The sequence below is a fragment of the Stigmatopora argus genome, chromosome 2 (assembly GCF_051989625.1).
Source record: "Stigmatopora argus isolate UIUO_Sarg chromosome 2, RoL_Sarg_1.0, whole genome shotgun sequence".
NCBI classification, from domain to species: domain Eukaryota; kingdom Metazoa; phylum Chordata; class Actinopteri; order Syngnathiformes; family Syngnathidae; genus Stigmatopora; species Stigmatopora argus.
Genome location: NC_135388.1, coordinates 1,766,121 through 1,782,500, shown reverse-complemented (window position 1 = coordinate 1,782,500; position 16,380 = coordinate 1,766,121). Strand labels below are relative to the sequence as shown.

Genomic DNA, 16,380 nt, shown 5'->3' with positions numbered 1-16,380 from the left:
ATCTATTTATTTATGTATTCATTTATCTTTTACTTCAGTGCTGAGTCATAGTAGCAAGAGTGGCTTCCGCTTACGCGTTTCAGCGTGGATTTTCACATTTTTATGAACTTAAAAAAAGTATATATTTATATTATTTCTTATTTTTAAAGTTCATAGAAGTGGGAAAATCCACGCTGAAACTCGTAAGCGGAAGCCACTCTAGCACTGAAGTAATAAATAAATAAATATATAAATATATATAAATAAACAAATAAACAAACAAATAAATAAATGCATACTTTTTTCTGCAATGGGTCTGATATGCCGAGAATAAAAAAATTAATACATAAGTACATTTTTAATCATTAATCGCTGAAAAAAATCGCAAAGTCATGAATTTGTGATAAGTGAAGTGGTGCTAATCGAGGGATTACTGTATTTTACTGTCAACTCAAAAATGGAAGTAAATGCATCCTAAACATTTTCCCTCATTTCCTGTTAGCCGATCCATTCATTGCCAACCCTCCCCTTCCCAAACGGATCGGACGTCAACTCGAGCTCTTTTTATTTACAGCAGAAGCGCATAAACAAAGTTAAAGAGCCCATCCAACCAAAATATTAAAAAAAACACCCGCACATGTTTCACATGAGCGAGGTCATCACGCTTACGAGGTGTCCCGACCGCCATCCCACAAAATAGGGCCGCCAACCCTCCCCGTTCCTCAAAAATGGGGCATCGAAGCCCCACTTTTAGGCTCGTCAAATATCGAGAGCGCATCTTGACATAGAGCAGGCGTACGCGTTTCGTGTTTTAACAAAAGCCGCACAGTAAATCTGAGAGTGAGGCTTCCCAGGCCAGGAATTCAAGCCGTGCCCCCAAAGTCGCCATTCTTGCCAAAATCCGGTTTGACTTTCGCGCAAATATTTACATTTTCTTTTTTTCCCCCCTCTGCACAAATGCTGAGTTCATCAAAGTTTGGTTAAGTGCGGTCAGGCTCGGCGCAAAAAATGGACCCGACAAAAAAGGCCAGTGAGCAGCTTTTGCCGAATGTTATTTTTCTTCAAACAATTTGCGAGAGGAAATGTTCTTTCACGTTAATGGCAACAACAAAAAATTCCCCCGCCCAAAAAAGCTTCAAATTCTTTCTAAAAATCCACACTGTAAAAAGTAAAAAAAAAAAATCTTATTGGGTTGACCCTACTTTGCGGTTTTTCGTTTATCGCGTCCATGTCTGGTCTACATTAACCGCAATAATCGAGGGATTACTGTAATGACACATACATAACTGATTTTTGCCCACTCTTTGTTTTCCGGAAAAGGGAGCGTGGCCGAATGAAGACTCCCCCTTTGTGTCCCCCCCTCCTTTCTCCCCCCCTGACTCCTCCCCCCTTTCCAGCAGCAGGTTGCATTCCAGCCATGGCCAGCCTTTATAAGCTCCACGCTGGAATCTCCTCATCCTCGCACAGTGGGGACAACAACAAGCCACTGAGAAGAATCTCAGCTCCCCATTTCTCTTTAGTTTTTTTGCCGGTCTCGTACTCAAGATGTCTGGCGTCCCGCTGGCGAGACTTCTGCTGGCGGTGTGCGTGTGCGGCGCACTGGTCCACGGCGCCCCCAAGAAGAAAAGGCAGGGCGGACAGTATCAGGTGTTCCCCGATTTCCATCACACGGAAGCCGTCAGTCCAGGTCGGTTATTTTTTTCTTTTTCCACCACTTATTGCTTCTTTGTCTTAAGTTTTTGTTAATTTTCTATATACTATATACTTCTATTTTCTGTAACTTAGTTTGAGAATGTCATGTTTATTATTGTTGTTATCCTCAGACTAGCTTTTATTTCACTTGAGGGGCTGGAGACATATTTTTTCCAGTATCGCATGATATTTTGGCACAATAATACTCATTTAAAAAATTAAAAATAATTAGTATGATTAATAAAATATTATATGTATGACAATAAAATAATTTTAGAAAATTAATAGTAGACATTTCCCAAATACGGGATGAATAAAGTTATCTCATCTAATCTAATAACTATTTCTAAGCATTTTTTGGGAGCAGATATCTTTAATTTTGATATGGATTTGGGTTAACACAATGACTCTATTTATAAAGGATGTGAATGTGGGTTTTATTAGTATTTTTTTGTAATAAAAAACTGGCACATACAGCCATCACATTTTGGGCTATTCTGCACCATTGCATTCATATTTGGTATTGTGCCAGGTCTCAATTATAATTACCGTCTTTATTATAATATCAGTTTAATAAATTGCAGGCAAAAAAATCCACAATGAAGAGAAAAAAAAGCAAGTTGCACAGGAGTATTTTTTGTATATATATTACATATAAATTACAGCTGTTAAATTGTTTAATAATTGTTCTTGGTTTCTGATCAATGAAAAACTCCAAATTCAACTAAAAAATATATATTTTATATATATTATATATATATATATATAATATATATTTTATATATATATATATATATATATATATATATATATATATACATATATATATATATAATATATTGTATATATTTTAGTTGAATTTGGAGTTTTTCATTGATCAGAAACACAGAACAATTATTAAACAATTTAACAGCTGTAATTTGTGTAACAACTCCCTGAATTAGTATCTGTTAAAGTGACATATTAAGTTATATGGATAACTATAGCCTAAGAACTTTGTGTGTGTGGATATGTATAAATAACAACAACTTAATCAGTTTGTGGCCCCCAATAACTCTGAAGTTGATCAATAATATTAGTAAAAAATATGTTTTATGTGTTAGGCAAAAGTCATCTCATATATATGTATATTTTTATACTGTTAATTACAGAATGAAAAAAAAAAAACATTAATTCATGCTTGCTAGAGCATTCGCATCTAATTTTATGCAAAGAAAATGAACATTATTAACCCTATAGGGCCAAACGTATCATATTTTCTCCATTCAATTTAGAGCAATATGGTATAGTTTTTTTTAACCCTGATAAAAGTTGATGTATGACGTAAGTTCGACGCAAATTATATTTAAAGTTTTGCCGTCTTTTTGTTCGGCATTGACAGGATTTTAGTCTGCTGTCCATTATTTATTGGTCGTGGCTTTCAATATAGCTTTTCATATTTTGTTTGATATTTTGCTGACTAACTAACCCACGCTTTAACCACGCGCAGTGGGCTGCGAGGAGAACGGTCGCTCGTTCCGAGTCAACGAGCAGTGGGAGAAAGCTTACCGCGGCAGCACGCTCTTGTGCACCTGCGATGGCGCGCAAGGCATTAAATGCAAAACCAAACCCGAAGGTCAGTAGAGCTCCGCCCCTTTTGTAAACACTTCTTAATTACCCCAGTCGAAAGAAAATGTTGTTATTCTTTTCTGCTTCCTGTCTGCCCTTTTTTTTCTTCAGTGGAGGAATCTTGTTACGATAAGTACAATGACCGGACGTACCGGGTGGGCGAAACCTACGAGAGACCAAAGGACGGATTATTGTGGGACTGCACTTGCATTGGGTCTGGTCGGGGCAAGATCAGCTGCACCATTGGAAGTGAGTTGCCGGGATTGGACAAGGGGGGACATCAAAAAGGCTTAGGGGAGGAAAATGTGGCCAAGGTTTCTTGACTTTAATGTCAGAAATCTGAGAATAAAGTATGAATTTGGGCAGTCAGAATTTTGAGAAGGAGGACTGAATTCTGAGTATCAAGTCTGAATTCTGAGAATCAAGTCTGAATTCTGAGAATCAAGTCTGAATTCTCAGGCTCAAGTCTGAATTCTCAGACTCAACTTTGAATTCTCAGAATCACTTTTGAATTCTCAAAATCACTTTTGAATTCTCAGAATCAACTTTGAATTCTCAGAATCAACTTTGAATTCTCAGAATCAACTTTGAATTCTCAGAATCAAGTCTGAATTCTCAGAATCAAGTCTGAATTCTCAGAATCAAGTCTGAATTCTCAGACTCCAGTCTGAATTCTAAAATTCCAGTCTGAATTCTCAGACTCAAGTTTGATTTCTAAAATTCAAGTCTGAATTCTCAGACTCAAGCCGGAATTCTGAGATTCAGGTCGGAATTCTGAGAATCAAGTCGGCATTCTGAGAATCAAGTTGGAATTCTCAGAATCAACTTTGAATTTCGAGAACAGAATCAGAATCTTGGCCACCTTTTTTTTTCTCTTTAATGTCCCCAAATCCTATTCCGTAGATAGTGAATTGACCGAAAAGAGTTGAAAACTTTCTCTCCGTAGATCGCTGCCACGAAGGCGGACATTCGTACAAAATCGGGGATACCTGGCAGAGGCCTCACGACACAGCCGATTACATGCTGGAGTGCGTTTGTCTCGGCAACGCCAAAGGAGAGTGGACTTGCAAGCCTGTGGGTCAGTAAATTCGCTTAACAAATGGACGCCGACAGACCTCCAATCCATTTGTACTGGAGGTCTATCGCTAGGTGAGCTAACGTAGCTCTTTTCTTCAGCCGAGCGTTGCTACGACAACAACGCCGCCTCATCGTACGTGGTGGGGGAGACCTGGGAGAAACCCTACCAAGGTTGGATGATGCTGGACTGTACCTGTCTTGGCGAGGGCAACGGCCGTATCACGTGTACTTCAAGAAGTAAGCAAAATAACACACTTTTGTTCCTCATATGCGGTCCAAAATATAGCTTCCTGTTTGTTAGTCAAAGTTAGTTTTCAAGTCTCATGTTGCCTGAAATCTTAACTTCATTAACTTGCAATATCAAGTCAACGTCTGAGAAAACTGAACTTGAAATGGTCAATTCTGTCAATGTAGCTTTTGCTAGCTAGAAGTTTAGCTCTATTGTCTGCGCGCTCGACTGCCGTCGTGCTGGCCCGGATTTGAATTCCACTTGGAGGGACTTCTTTTCTTCACTGAGTTGAATTTTTGTTTACTTACAATATTGATTTCAAATTAATGAACAAAAGTCACTCGAATTCAAGTAGACTTTAGATAAATTGAGTATGGGTAGCGAAAAGGATCTACTTTTTTACCCCTAGTCGCCCCACACAAGATGGCCGCCAGCTACGTAGGCTGCCTTAAAAAAATATATATAAAGATAACAGTAGATGTCCAAGTCCCTTTCTGTTGTACATTTAAAAGAGATTACCACAATTTTTAGTAGTATTTTAATAAAAAATGTGATATTGCCAAAATGTCAGATTCACTCCAACACTCACAATTTTTTTTTTTTATTTGATCACCGGTTGACTTAAAAAAAAAAAAAGCAAGATAGGCCAACTTTCTTATCCAAGCGTAACCGTTTTTGTGTATTTGCGAGCAGACCGCTGCAACGAGTACTGAGAAATACATTTTCAAGAGCTACTTTTTCACCGCTAGTCGCCCCACCCAAGATGGCCGCCAGCTACACAGCCTGCCTTAAAAAATGAATATAAGGATAACAGTAGATACCCAATTAAATCCCTTTCTGCTGTACATTTAAAAGAGATTATCACGAGTATTATTCCTATTTTGATAAAAATGTGATATTGCCCTAATTTAAAAAAAAAAAAAGTCATTCAAGTCAAATCGGTTAACAAAATTGCGAGATAGGCCAACTTCCTTTTCTAAGCGTAACCGTTTTTATGTCTTTGCAAGCAGACCGCTGCAACGAGTACTGAGAAATGCATTTTCAAGATCTACTTTTTCACCGCTAGTCGCCCCACCCAAGATGGCCGCCAGCTACACAGCCTGCCTTAAAAAAATGAATATAAAGATAACAGTAGATGCCCAATTCCCTTTCTGCTGTACATTTAAAAGAGATTATCACAAGTTTTAGTAACATTTAAGAGATTATCACAAATTTTAGTAACATTTAAGAGATTATCACGACTATTACTACTATTTTAATAAAAAATGTGATATTGCCAAAATTTCAGAATCACGCCAACACTACTTCAATTTTTTTTTTAAATTTGATCATTCAAGTCGAATTGTTTGACTTTAAAAAAAATGCAAGATAGGCCAAATTCCTTTATCCAAACGTCACCATTTTTATGTGTTTGCGAGCAGACCGCTGCAACGACCAGGAAACCCAAACGTCGTACCGCATCGGAGACGCCTGGTCCAAGAACGACGCCAACGGCAACACGCTGCAATGCTTGTGTTTGGGAAACGGTCGCGGGGAATGGAAGTGCGAGCGCCACAACGCGGGACTGGGTGAGAAGAAAAAAACAAACCCTCCATTCGTCCATCCCTCCTTCCGCTCACACCCGTCTTTGACAGGATCCGGTTCGGTGGTGGTGAGCCCGCTCGCCCCGCAATACCAACCGGAGCCGACCGTGGAAGGAACCTGTCGCACCGACTCCGGAGCTACGTACTACCACGGCCAGCGTTGGATCCGAAACCAGGGCAGCAAGCAGATGCTTTGCACTTGTTTGGGAAATGGCGTCAGCTGCGAGGAGTGGGGTGAGCGGAAAAATCCCGGTTCGAGCGCCCAAAACCTTCCCGTGACCTGGAAAAAATGTCTTTCTTCCGACGCCCAGAGGCTCGCAACCTGGTGTACAGCGGCAACTCGGACGGGCAGCCCTGCGTCTTCCCCTTCGTTTACATGGGGAAGACGTACTACTCGTGCACCACGGACGGTCGCTCGGACGGACAGTTGTGGTGCTCCACCACTTCGGACTACGAGAGGGACCTGCAGTACTCTTACTGCACCGACAAGAACGGTACATGTAATCCAAGGGTGTCAGACTTGGGTTGGTTGGCGGGCCGCTTTAACGTCAAATTGATTTCACGTGGGCCGGACCATTTTAGATAGAATATTTAGATTTTTTTTAAATAAATGGATTAAAAGAATTGGATTAAAAGCCCTGAATATTCAGTTTTTATAGATCTAAAACAATTTTTATTTTAGCTTTTTTAAATATATTTTTAGATTTTACAAAATGATTTTTGAACTAAAAACACAGAAAAATGGATTTAAAAATTACAATTATTGATTTAAAAGGGGGAAAATCAGGAAATTTAATATACAGCGGACCATTTTAGATATAATATTCAGATTTGTTTTATTTTTATAGATGGAATAAAAGAACTGGATTATAAACCCTGAATATTCCGTTTTTTATAGATCTAAAACAATGTTTATTTTGGCTTTTTTTAATATATATTTTTAGATTTTACAAAATGATTTTTGAACTAAAAACACAGAAAAATGGATTAAAAAATGACTTATTGATTTAAAAGGGGGAAAATCAGGAAATTTACTATACATCGGACCATTTTAGAAATAATATTTAGACTTTTTTTTTATAAATGGATTAAAAGAACTGGATTAAAATCCCTAAATATTCAGTTTTTTATAGATCTAAAAAAAAATGATTTTAGCTTTTTAAAAATATATTTTAAGTTTTTACAAAATAATTTTTGAACTAAAAACACAGAAAAAATGATTCAAAAATGACAATTATTGATTTAAAAGTGGGAAAATCAGGAAATGTAATATACATCTATACTCTTCATTTGAATTTGATCCTAAAACAGAAAGTCGCCACTCATCATTGACTTTCCCGGGCCACACAAAATGATGCGGCGGGCCAGATTTGGCCCCCGGGCCGCCACTTTGACACAAGTGGCGTAATCGATGGGGTGTTCAAGCTTGTAGCCACGGAAATCTGTGCGGAGTAAAAGTCAGGATGGATGGATGTACATGGAAATGCCACACAGGTGGATCCACCTGGATTTGAACCCAGGAGTCCCACCGCAATATTATACAATTATTTGAATTAATTAATTTTTTTCAACAGCCATCGTGGCCACACGAGGGGGCAACGCCAACGGCGCCCTTTGCCACTTCCCCTACCTTTACAGCGGGCGCAACTACACCGACTGCACCTCGGACGGACGTCGCGATAACATGAAGTGGTGCGGGACCACCTACAACTACGACGCCGATCAACACTTTGGATTCTGTCCCATGGCCGGTGAGCGTCCCAAGCCGAGTCTCTAGGTTTTATTGTTCAATTAGCATCTTGCTGAATAAGCGCCACTAAACAAAGAAAAATGTTGGTTTTGCTCAAATTAGATGAAATTTGCATATTCAGCTGGAATAGGCTCCAGCACCCCTTCTAGTTATTTATGTCTCTTTTCTTCAAAATCGAAAATTTAGACAAATATACAAATAGGACCGACAATGTTTACACTTTCACCCATTTTAGTTTTCACTGTAAATAAATACAGTAATCCCTCGATTATCGCGGTTAATGTAATGTAGACCAGACAAAAAAAACGCAAATTAGAAAGAAATGACAGGATCCGGTTCAGAAAGAAATCTGCAATGTAGTGAGGCCGCGAGATTCGAGGGATTACTGTATTGACTATTTTTTTGATGTAAAAAAATATATATATATTTCCCATCCCCTTCCTTTTTTTATTAAAAAACATCTAAGCAAATGAAAAAATTGAGGAAAATAGAGGCTCCAAAAGAAGATTTGAACAAATTTTAATGTCTAAAAAATGATTTCCCAACAATATGAAACATCGCACAGAAACGAGTCTGAAACGCTCAAGCTTCTCACACGGTTTTTATTTCCCCGTCCGTTCCCTCAGCCCACGAGGAGGTGTGCACCACCAACGACGGAGTCATGTACCGCGTCGGAGACAAGTGGGACAAACGCCACGACGTGATGGGTCACATGATGGAATGCACCTGCCTGGGGGGAGGTCGCGGGGAGTGGAATTGCATCGCCCACTCGCAGCTGCGAGGTACGAAAAGAGGTCGGGCGGGAAAGACCGGGCGGGGCGCCTTCTTTTCTCACTTGGGCCGTCTCCAGATCAATGCATCGTGGAGGGTTTGACCTACGACGTCAACCAAGAGTTCTCCAAGCGCCACGACGAGGGCTACATGATGAACTGCACCTGCTACGGCCAAGGTCGAGGACGCTGGAAGTGCGACGCCATCGGTAAGGGAGAAGAACGCTTTAATGTCCGCGTTTTAAGAAAAAACTGACTATTTGTCATTTTCTGGCGCCCCCAAAAGATCAGTGTCAGGAGCCCCAGACCAGGGCCTTCTATCAAATCGGCGAGTCGTGGGACAAAGTTATCCACGGCCTGCACTACCGCTGTTATTGCTACGGCAACGGGATCGGAGAAATGAGGTGTGAGCCCCAGCAGGATCACCAAGGTGGGAAACCTCGGAAACGGCTCCTTCTTCTTGTGGGTTTACGGGGATTTGGATTTGAGTCTTGTCACAGTACAATCTATGATTTCATGGACAGTGGTACCTCGAGATACGAGCTTAATTGGTTCCGGGACTGAGCTCGTATGTCGATTTACTCGTAACTCAAATCAACGTTTCCCATAGGAATGAACTCAAATGTACTTGTGGGTTCTGGGCCGGTTTTGAAGGTCTTGGTCTCGCAGTGGATTTTCAAAAGTGTCGGTCCTGGTCTTTTTATCTGTACAGCGGTACCTCGAGATACGAGCTTAATGCGTTCCGGGACTGAGCTCGTATGTTAATTTACTCGTAACTCAAATCAACGTTTCCCATAGAAATGAACTAAAGACAAATGAATTGGTTCCAACCCTCTGAAAAAACACCCAAAACAGGATATTGGATTGGAAAAAAAATGTTTTATTTCTTCTAATTCGCCATCTTTTAACAAAGTAACAAATAACTAGTGGTTTAATTGCACTAAAATGTTTTTTAATAGTACTAAAATTAGACAGATTTTTTTTGCATGGCAACACGCTTGTAACATAACATCAATAAATTTAAATGAATTTGGATTACGATGCAGACACACTCAAAAATAAATGAAATCTAACCTTACACTAAACTTAATTCTAATTTTTCTTTCAATTTGTATACCTTTCTTCTACCTTTTCTTGGCTCTATTGGCCCCGCCTCCACCCTGACTTTCAGATGCAACCAATCGAGGGTTGTTTGCTTTTGTCTTCCTTTCAAAATATTCCCAAAATGATGCACACTAAAACAAACTGAATATTCAAGGCCTTCAATCCAGTTCTTTTCATCCGATTAAAAAAAAAATCTAAATATTATATCTAAAATGTTTCCTCTTTGCCCTTTTATTTTTCACTGTAAACAAACAGATTTTTAAAACCGCAAAATTTACTCTTTATAAATAAAAACCAAAAGGTTAAAACATATGATACGTGTAATATTTGCCCTCAAAACAAATTTATAGAGAATATTTGCTATTAAGGGCCTCAAAGAGAAGATTTGTACTCATTTTAACATCCCAAAATAATCTCTCCACCATCAAAAAAAGCTGTCAATTCATTCATCGATGAATTTTGGCAACCTAATTAAAAAAGAAAAAGACATAACGCCCTCTACCACGTGGCTCGCGACCAAAAAAAATTGAGTTCGACACCCCTATTGTGAGGTCACAATGTTTTAAAATGGCGAAAAATTGGCGTTTTGCAAAAGTTCACAACCCCCCCCCCCCTTGAATGTCGCAACCAAGACATTTTGGGCAGACACGGTAAATAGCGGCCAACATAGTAGTCAAGTGTGATGTCACAGCGCCGGGGCGTTTGCGCGTCGGTGGTGGGGTCGTGCCAAGGTGGCACAAAAGCCACCTTTCACCTGCAGCCGCCCTCGCACCGCCGTGTTAACGCTCCTCAGCTCTTCAGCTCCTCATCATGTCTCGCCGCAACTTTCCAGGTGGTCATCGGCCAGTTCAGGTCATCATCACGGAGGCGGGCAAGCAGCCCGACTCGCACCCCATCCAGTGGAGCCCTCCCTCCTCGCTTCAGATCACGCAGTACATCCTCAAGTGGAAGATTGTGAGTTTAACCTTTTGATGTGGGCGTGGGGGCGGAGTTAGGGCTTGTTTCTCTCATTCGCCGTGCTAGCCCATTTTGACAGGGGAGGGGGGCGAATCGTCAAAGTACCGTATTTTCTGGGTACACGGTCGATTGGTCGCCGGTCTTTTGGTCGCCGGTCTTTTGGTCGCCCGTAAGGTTATTGATAATTACCATTGAAATCTTTGCTCAAATTCCCTAAATACAAACTGTGAATGACTCTTTAGACATACTTAATGCCCTATTAATTATTAGGCTAAAGAAAAGCTCCAAATTTCCCGGACTTTTATTGTTTTTTGTTGGAGAACTTGTTAAGACCCTGCCGGACTGACGTCGCTTCTTAAAGGGACAGCGCATGTGCATACAAACTCTTATACACTATCACACGTCGGCTCAGTGAAACTGCTCATGGCCATTGTTGGCTTTTATTCATGCGTAGACCGTCTTGTTTTACCTTGTTTTGTCGCCGGTCTTTTGATCGTCGGTCTTTTGGTCGCCCGTTGTCGCGGTCCGGGCGACCAAAAGACCGGCGACCAATCGGCCGCACACGATTTTCTGGCATATACGCCGTATTTGTCGCTCAGAAAAATGATGACCGGATCGAAGGTACGGTTTATATGCGCACAAATTAGACTTGACATGCACGAAACTGCAAGGTGACAAAAGATGAAATACTATAACACCCTAACTCCATGGCGCCATTACATCATGACACAAGACGATGCGGCCGACATGGTCATTTATTTCAAAATAGAGAAAAGATAAACAGATTAAATGACACCCTAACGCCATGGCGCCATGACGCCATGACGCAAGACAATGCGGCCGACACGGTCATTTATTTTATAATAGAGAAAAGATAAACAGATAAAACGCTTATTTATTTTACGCAAAACCTATTTTGGGAGGACCTGGTCTGGTTTCGGACACAGGATATATATATATATATATTTATATTTATATATATATATATATATATATATATATATATATATATATATATATATATATATATATATATATATATATGTGTGTATATGTATATATGTGTATATGTATATATGTATATATATATATATATATATATATATGTATATATATATATATATATATATATATATATATATATATATATATATATATATATCCTGTGTCCGAAACCAGACCAGGTCCTCCCAAAATAGGTTTTGAAGCGACAGCCATTTTGTGCCCAAAACACTTTGTTACTTACCATTGAAGGATAGTTCAATGATTTGAAACCTTCCAGTAAAAGTAGTTTTTGATTTTCTAGAAAAATTCCCGCAACCCCTGGAAAGAGGTGGTGGTCCCTGGTCACCTGAACACCTACACCATCGCCGGCCTGCGTCCCGGGGTCACCTACGAGGGTCAGCTCATCAGCATCCTCCGCTACGGCCAACGCGAGGTCACGCGTTTCGACTTCACCACCAACCACGGTTCCCGTGAGTAAACCTGGACCAAAAAGACCGAGTAACTCCAGTCCTTAGACCCGACCCAGACCTCATTTCCGTCTCCGTCTCAAGTGGAAACGTCGGAAGGCGAGACCAACAAACCCCCGCCAATGGTGGACACCTCGGAATCGGTGACCGAGATCACCTCCAACAGCTTCGTGGTCTCCTGGACCTCGGCGTCGTCCACCATCTCCGGTTTCAGGGTGGAGTACGAGCTCAGCGAACAGGGCGCGCAACGCCAAGTCTTGGGTAAAACAAATCCAAAAAAACACGTCGCCTAAATGCGGAGCTCCACCCCCCCCCGCAAATGCTAATTCAAGGTTCTTCGTTGGCGTTTCAGACCTTCCTCGATCGACCACATCGGTCACCATCGCCGACCTTCTGCCGGGGCGCCGCTACAACGTCAACGTTTACGAACTTCCGGATGATGGGGACGCCACCCTCATCTTGTCCACTTCGCAGACCACAGGTAGGCTTCAAATGACTTCTGGCGAACTTGTGGTACGACGGTTGCTAAAAACAAAAAATCCTCGTTCTTTTCTTCACAGCTCCAGACACTCCCACTCGTCACACTATCGATGACGTCGGCGAGACGTCGATCCGCATCAGATGGTCCAAACCTCAAGCTCCTATTACTGGTAAAAAAAAAAAACTACAAGTCATTTTTGTATCTTGATTTAGGCTCCCGTTCACATTCCTGCAAACTTCCTGGTCAATTTCTTAAGTAGAGGCGTCCGAACGACATCCCGTCTTCCACATAACCTTATGAAATACCGTATTTTCTCGCATATAGCATACGTGTCAACCTCTGCCGATAACTGCCCTTATAAATGATTATGATTCCCCTTACAAACCCCCCAAAAACCTTACAAACACCGTACGAGTCGTAAGGTACCTATCGATGGGCTGTTTGCTGTTGTACTACGTATTCCCATCAAAATATTCCGAAAATGATTCACACAAATGTCCTCACAATGGGATAACCCACGACCACTTGCCAACGAGAAATAGTCTTGTAGTACATATTAGCCATCGCTCCGCTGCTCATAAGAACATCAGGAGGACCGGCTCGCAACTCCCTCGTTGTAATAGCTCTGGTCGCAACCGCTTTGAACGGCGCCTATGAGAGAGAGAGTTGCGACCAGAAATATTACAAAGAGTGAATTGCGAGCCAGTGCCGCTGGATGTTCTTATGAGCAGCGAACGAGAAGTAATATCATACTCCTTGTATTAGATAATAATAACAGGAAATGCAACAGCTGAGCCTACCCACGTATTGATTGTGGGTAATGAAGTTTTATTCTGAGAAAGGTTCCCATTGCCTATGGGTGTTGTGTGCACGAGTATACTTCATTACCCAGAAAGCCCTCTTTTTGCCCGCGCATGCACGTTGTGCGTTTCCTGGTCGAAACTCGTCTGAATTAATCGTTCAGTGCTCGTAGATATTGTTATACAAGAAAGAGATGCAGCAAAAAAAAGACAGTGCGCTACAATGATAAACAGCCTCTCATGTCATGGCTACCTGGCTTGGTCACATCTGGAAATTTTAATCGTATCGCGAGCGAATTATTCGATCGAAATTTTCGTCGTACCACGAAAATGTCGTATGACGAGCGGTCGTATGAGGAGGTACCACTGTATTTCCTTTTTCCCCGAAAACGGCCCCCCAGCCAGCCCAAAAGTTTGCAAACCCCTGGCTTTTTTTTAAACACCTGTTTGTCCACGTGCCCCATCAGGTTACCGCGTGGTCTACACGCCCTCGCTGGAGGGCAGCAGCACCGAGCTGAACCTGCCCGATTCGGAGACCTCCGTCAACCTGGTCGACCTTCACCCGGGCGTGCTCTACAACATCAGCATCTTTGCCGTGGAGGAGAACCTGGAGAGCCAGCCCGTTTTCGTCCAGGTCCAAACCACCGGGTCTTCTAAGCCAGGTACTTTGGATTGGACAAACACCGCATAGATGTTTTTTTTTAAAATTTTGTAACCACCTGAGAACATGATGTCCCCAAAATGACCTCCCGTTGTATCTCGGAAAGGGAAAAGAATGTTCTCGCAAGCAGAGGAGAGCAGAACAGAAAATAAATGTGCTCTTTCAGTTCTTATCTGATGGTCAGGCGAACAAAAACAATGTTTATTAGGCTTTCAAAAGTAAAACCAGATGTTTTGGTGGAGAGAAAAAATTCTAGTGTTTGTTTAACGCTTTCAGGGACATTGTTCACTCAAGTGGACCACTATTTGAAAGTAATAATGGACTTCTTTAAAGGTGGTAATTCATAAAAAAATAGTCATTATTATTGTTATTAATCATTTTTTTCGAGATTATTTTAATAATTACCCAACCACTTCAATAAAAAGCAGCCCAAACTAAAAGTTAAGATGTTTCAACACATGCAGTTCACAGCTCAACCGTTAATAGGCGCTAAAATTCAAGTTTAGCAACGTAGCTGAACTTAAACTGAATTGAATGGAATGCCTTGAAATATGCATTATACAAGTGTAATGAGATTTAAACAGATCAATAATCAATAACTAATAATAAATAATTAGTCAACATAATAAATAAAAAGTCAACATAACTAGGTAGTAGTCAACACAGATAAGTAGTCAACATTAAATGAAGTGGTCACATAAATAAGTTCTACTACACGCTTATTTATTTATATTTTTGTTTTTTTATTAACTTATTTATTTATATTTTTTTCATTTATTTATTTATATTTTTTCCCATTTACTTATTTATTTATTTATATTTTTTTCATTAACTTATTTATTACTTATTTCTTTATTTATATATATATATATATATTTTTTTTTTAATTAACTTAATATTACTTATTTATTTATGTCTAACATGTCTTTTCCCGTGTCTGTATTCTCACCCTCTTGCTACTGTGACAGTAAAATGTCCCAAATACGGGATGAATAAAGTTATCTAATCTAATCTAGGTACAAAGTGATTTAAATGGATAGCAGTAAATAAATAAATTAAACCGTTCATTATGAAAACTTTTGAATAACCCGCTTTACTCCAAAAAAAACATCTGAACATTTTCACCCGCACAATTTCTAAAGTCTGTCGTTTAGACCTTTAGTGAAGATCCCTTCTTTTTACCACAGAGGAAGTGGCCCCGCCCACCGACCTTCAGTTCTACGAGGTGACGGATGTGAAAATCACCATCACGTGGAACGGCCCACCCAGCGAGGTGACGGGTTACAGGGTCACCTTCTCCCCCGTGGGCCCCGACGGCAGCGAGATCCGCCCCCTCCAGCTGCCCGTCTCGCCCAACGCCTACGCCGACGTCACCCACCTGCAGCCGGGCACGCTCTACCGCTTCTACGTCTACGCCATCAACGGCGGCGTGGAGAGCGAGCCGCTCATGGGCGAGATGGTTACCAGTAAGTCTGCAAAAACGCTCACTCGCACGACACAAATCACCCGTGGAATTTTCTATTAAGGTAATTGATTCGTCTAACGAGAAATTAGTTCTATTAATCGAGAGATCGGGTTGTTTTGGAATCATTTTAGGAGATGTAAAAGTAAGAAATAATGGTTTGTGCTTGTCATTGCATTTATTTTTACGGTTAGCGTCAAGGTTTAATGCAAATTTAAAAAAAAAATATATATATATACATGTAAAAATATATCATGAGTATATTATCTACAATGTACTTACAGTCACTCGTACATGAAACGTTTCTGCTAGCGTAGCGAGAAACTTTTTGCACGGCACCGCGCTTGTAACATAACAAAAATTTAAATGAATTTAGATTACGATGCAGACACACTCAAAAATAGGTTTAATCTAACCTTACAGTAAACTTAATTCTAATTTTGTTATTATGTCGGGGCACTCGTATGTCGAGGTACCACTGTAGTAGCGAGTGGCAGACAGGGGAGTTTTTAAACTTTAATTTAAAAAAAAATACTGTATTTTCACGACTATAAGGCGCACCGCATTATAAGGCGCACCCTCAATGAATGACACATTTTAATTTTTTTTCCATATATAAAGCACACTGGATTATAAGGCACCCTGTCTATTTTGGAGAAAATTTAAGACTTAAGTGCGCCTTATAGTCGTGAAGATACGGTAATAGAAAAAAATCGCAAAGAAGTGAATTTGTGATAATCAACTGTACAGCACTT

General features: G+C 40.4%; 1 protein-coding gene across 4 annotated transcripts in view; it reads left to right on the top strand.

Annotated features, from left to right (window-relative positions):
- Positions 1-1,383: 1,383 nt before the first annotated feature.
- fn1b (fibronectin 1b) overlaps positions 1,384-16,380 on the top strand; it is a 36,440-nt gene continuing 21,443 nt past the window's right edge. Inside the window, exons 1-19 of one of the 4 annotated variants that reach the window (XM_077625071.1) lie at positions 1,385-1,666; positions 3,161-3,286; positions 3,391-3,528; positions 4,226-4,357; positions 4,456-4,593; positions 6,007-6,153; positions 6,220-6,402; positions 6,480-6,662; positions 7,743-7,919; positions 8,545-8,700; positions 8,769-8,897; positions 8,975-9,118; positions 10,625-10,746; positions 12,056-12,224; positions 12,306-12,482; positions 12,574-12,702; positions 12,782-12,871; positions 13,970-14,164; positions 15,351-15,629. In XM_077625071.1, the coding sequence (XP_077481197.1) occupies positions 1,525-1,666; positions 3,161-3,286; positions 3,391-3,528; positions 4,226-4,357; positions 4,456-4,593; positions 6,007-6,153; positions 6,220-6,402; positions 6,480-6,662; positions 7,743-7,919; positions 8,545-8,700; positions 8,769-8,897; positions 8,975-9,118; positions 10,625-10,746; positions 12,056-12,224; positions 12,306-12,482; positions 12,574-12,702; positions 12,782-12,871; positions 13,970-14,164; positions 15,351-15,629 (2,956 nt within the window). In that variant the 5' untranslated portion in view covers positions 1,385-1,524. Of the gene's footprint in view, positions 1,667-3,160; positions 3,287-3,390; positions 3,529-4,225; positions 4,358-4,455; positions 4,594-6,006; positions 6,403-6,479; positions 6,663-7,742; positions 7,920-8,544; positions 8,701-8,768; positions 8,898-8,974; positions 9,119-10,624; positions 10,747-12,055; positions 12,225-12,305; positions 12,483-12,573; positions 12,703-12,781; positions 12,872-13,969; positions 14,165-15,350; positions 15,630-16,380 lie in introns of all 4 variants that reach the window. The other 3 variants (XM_077625088.1, XM_077625061.1, XM_077625081.1) reach the window with 3 other exon arrangements.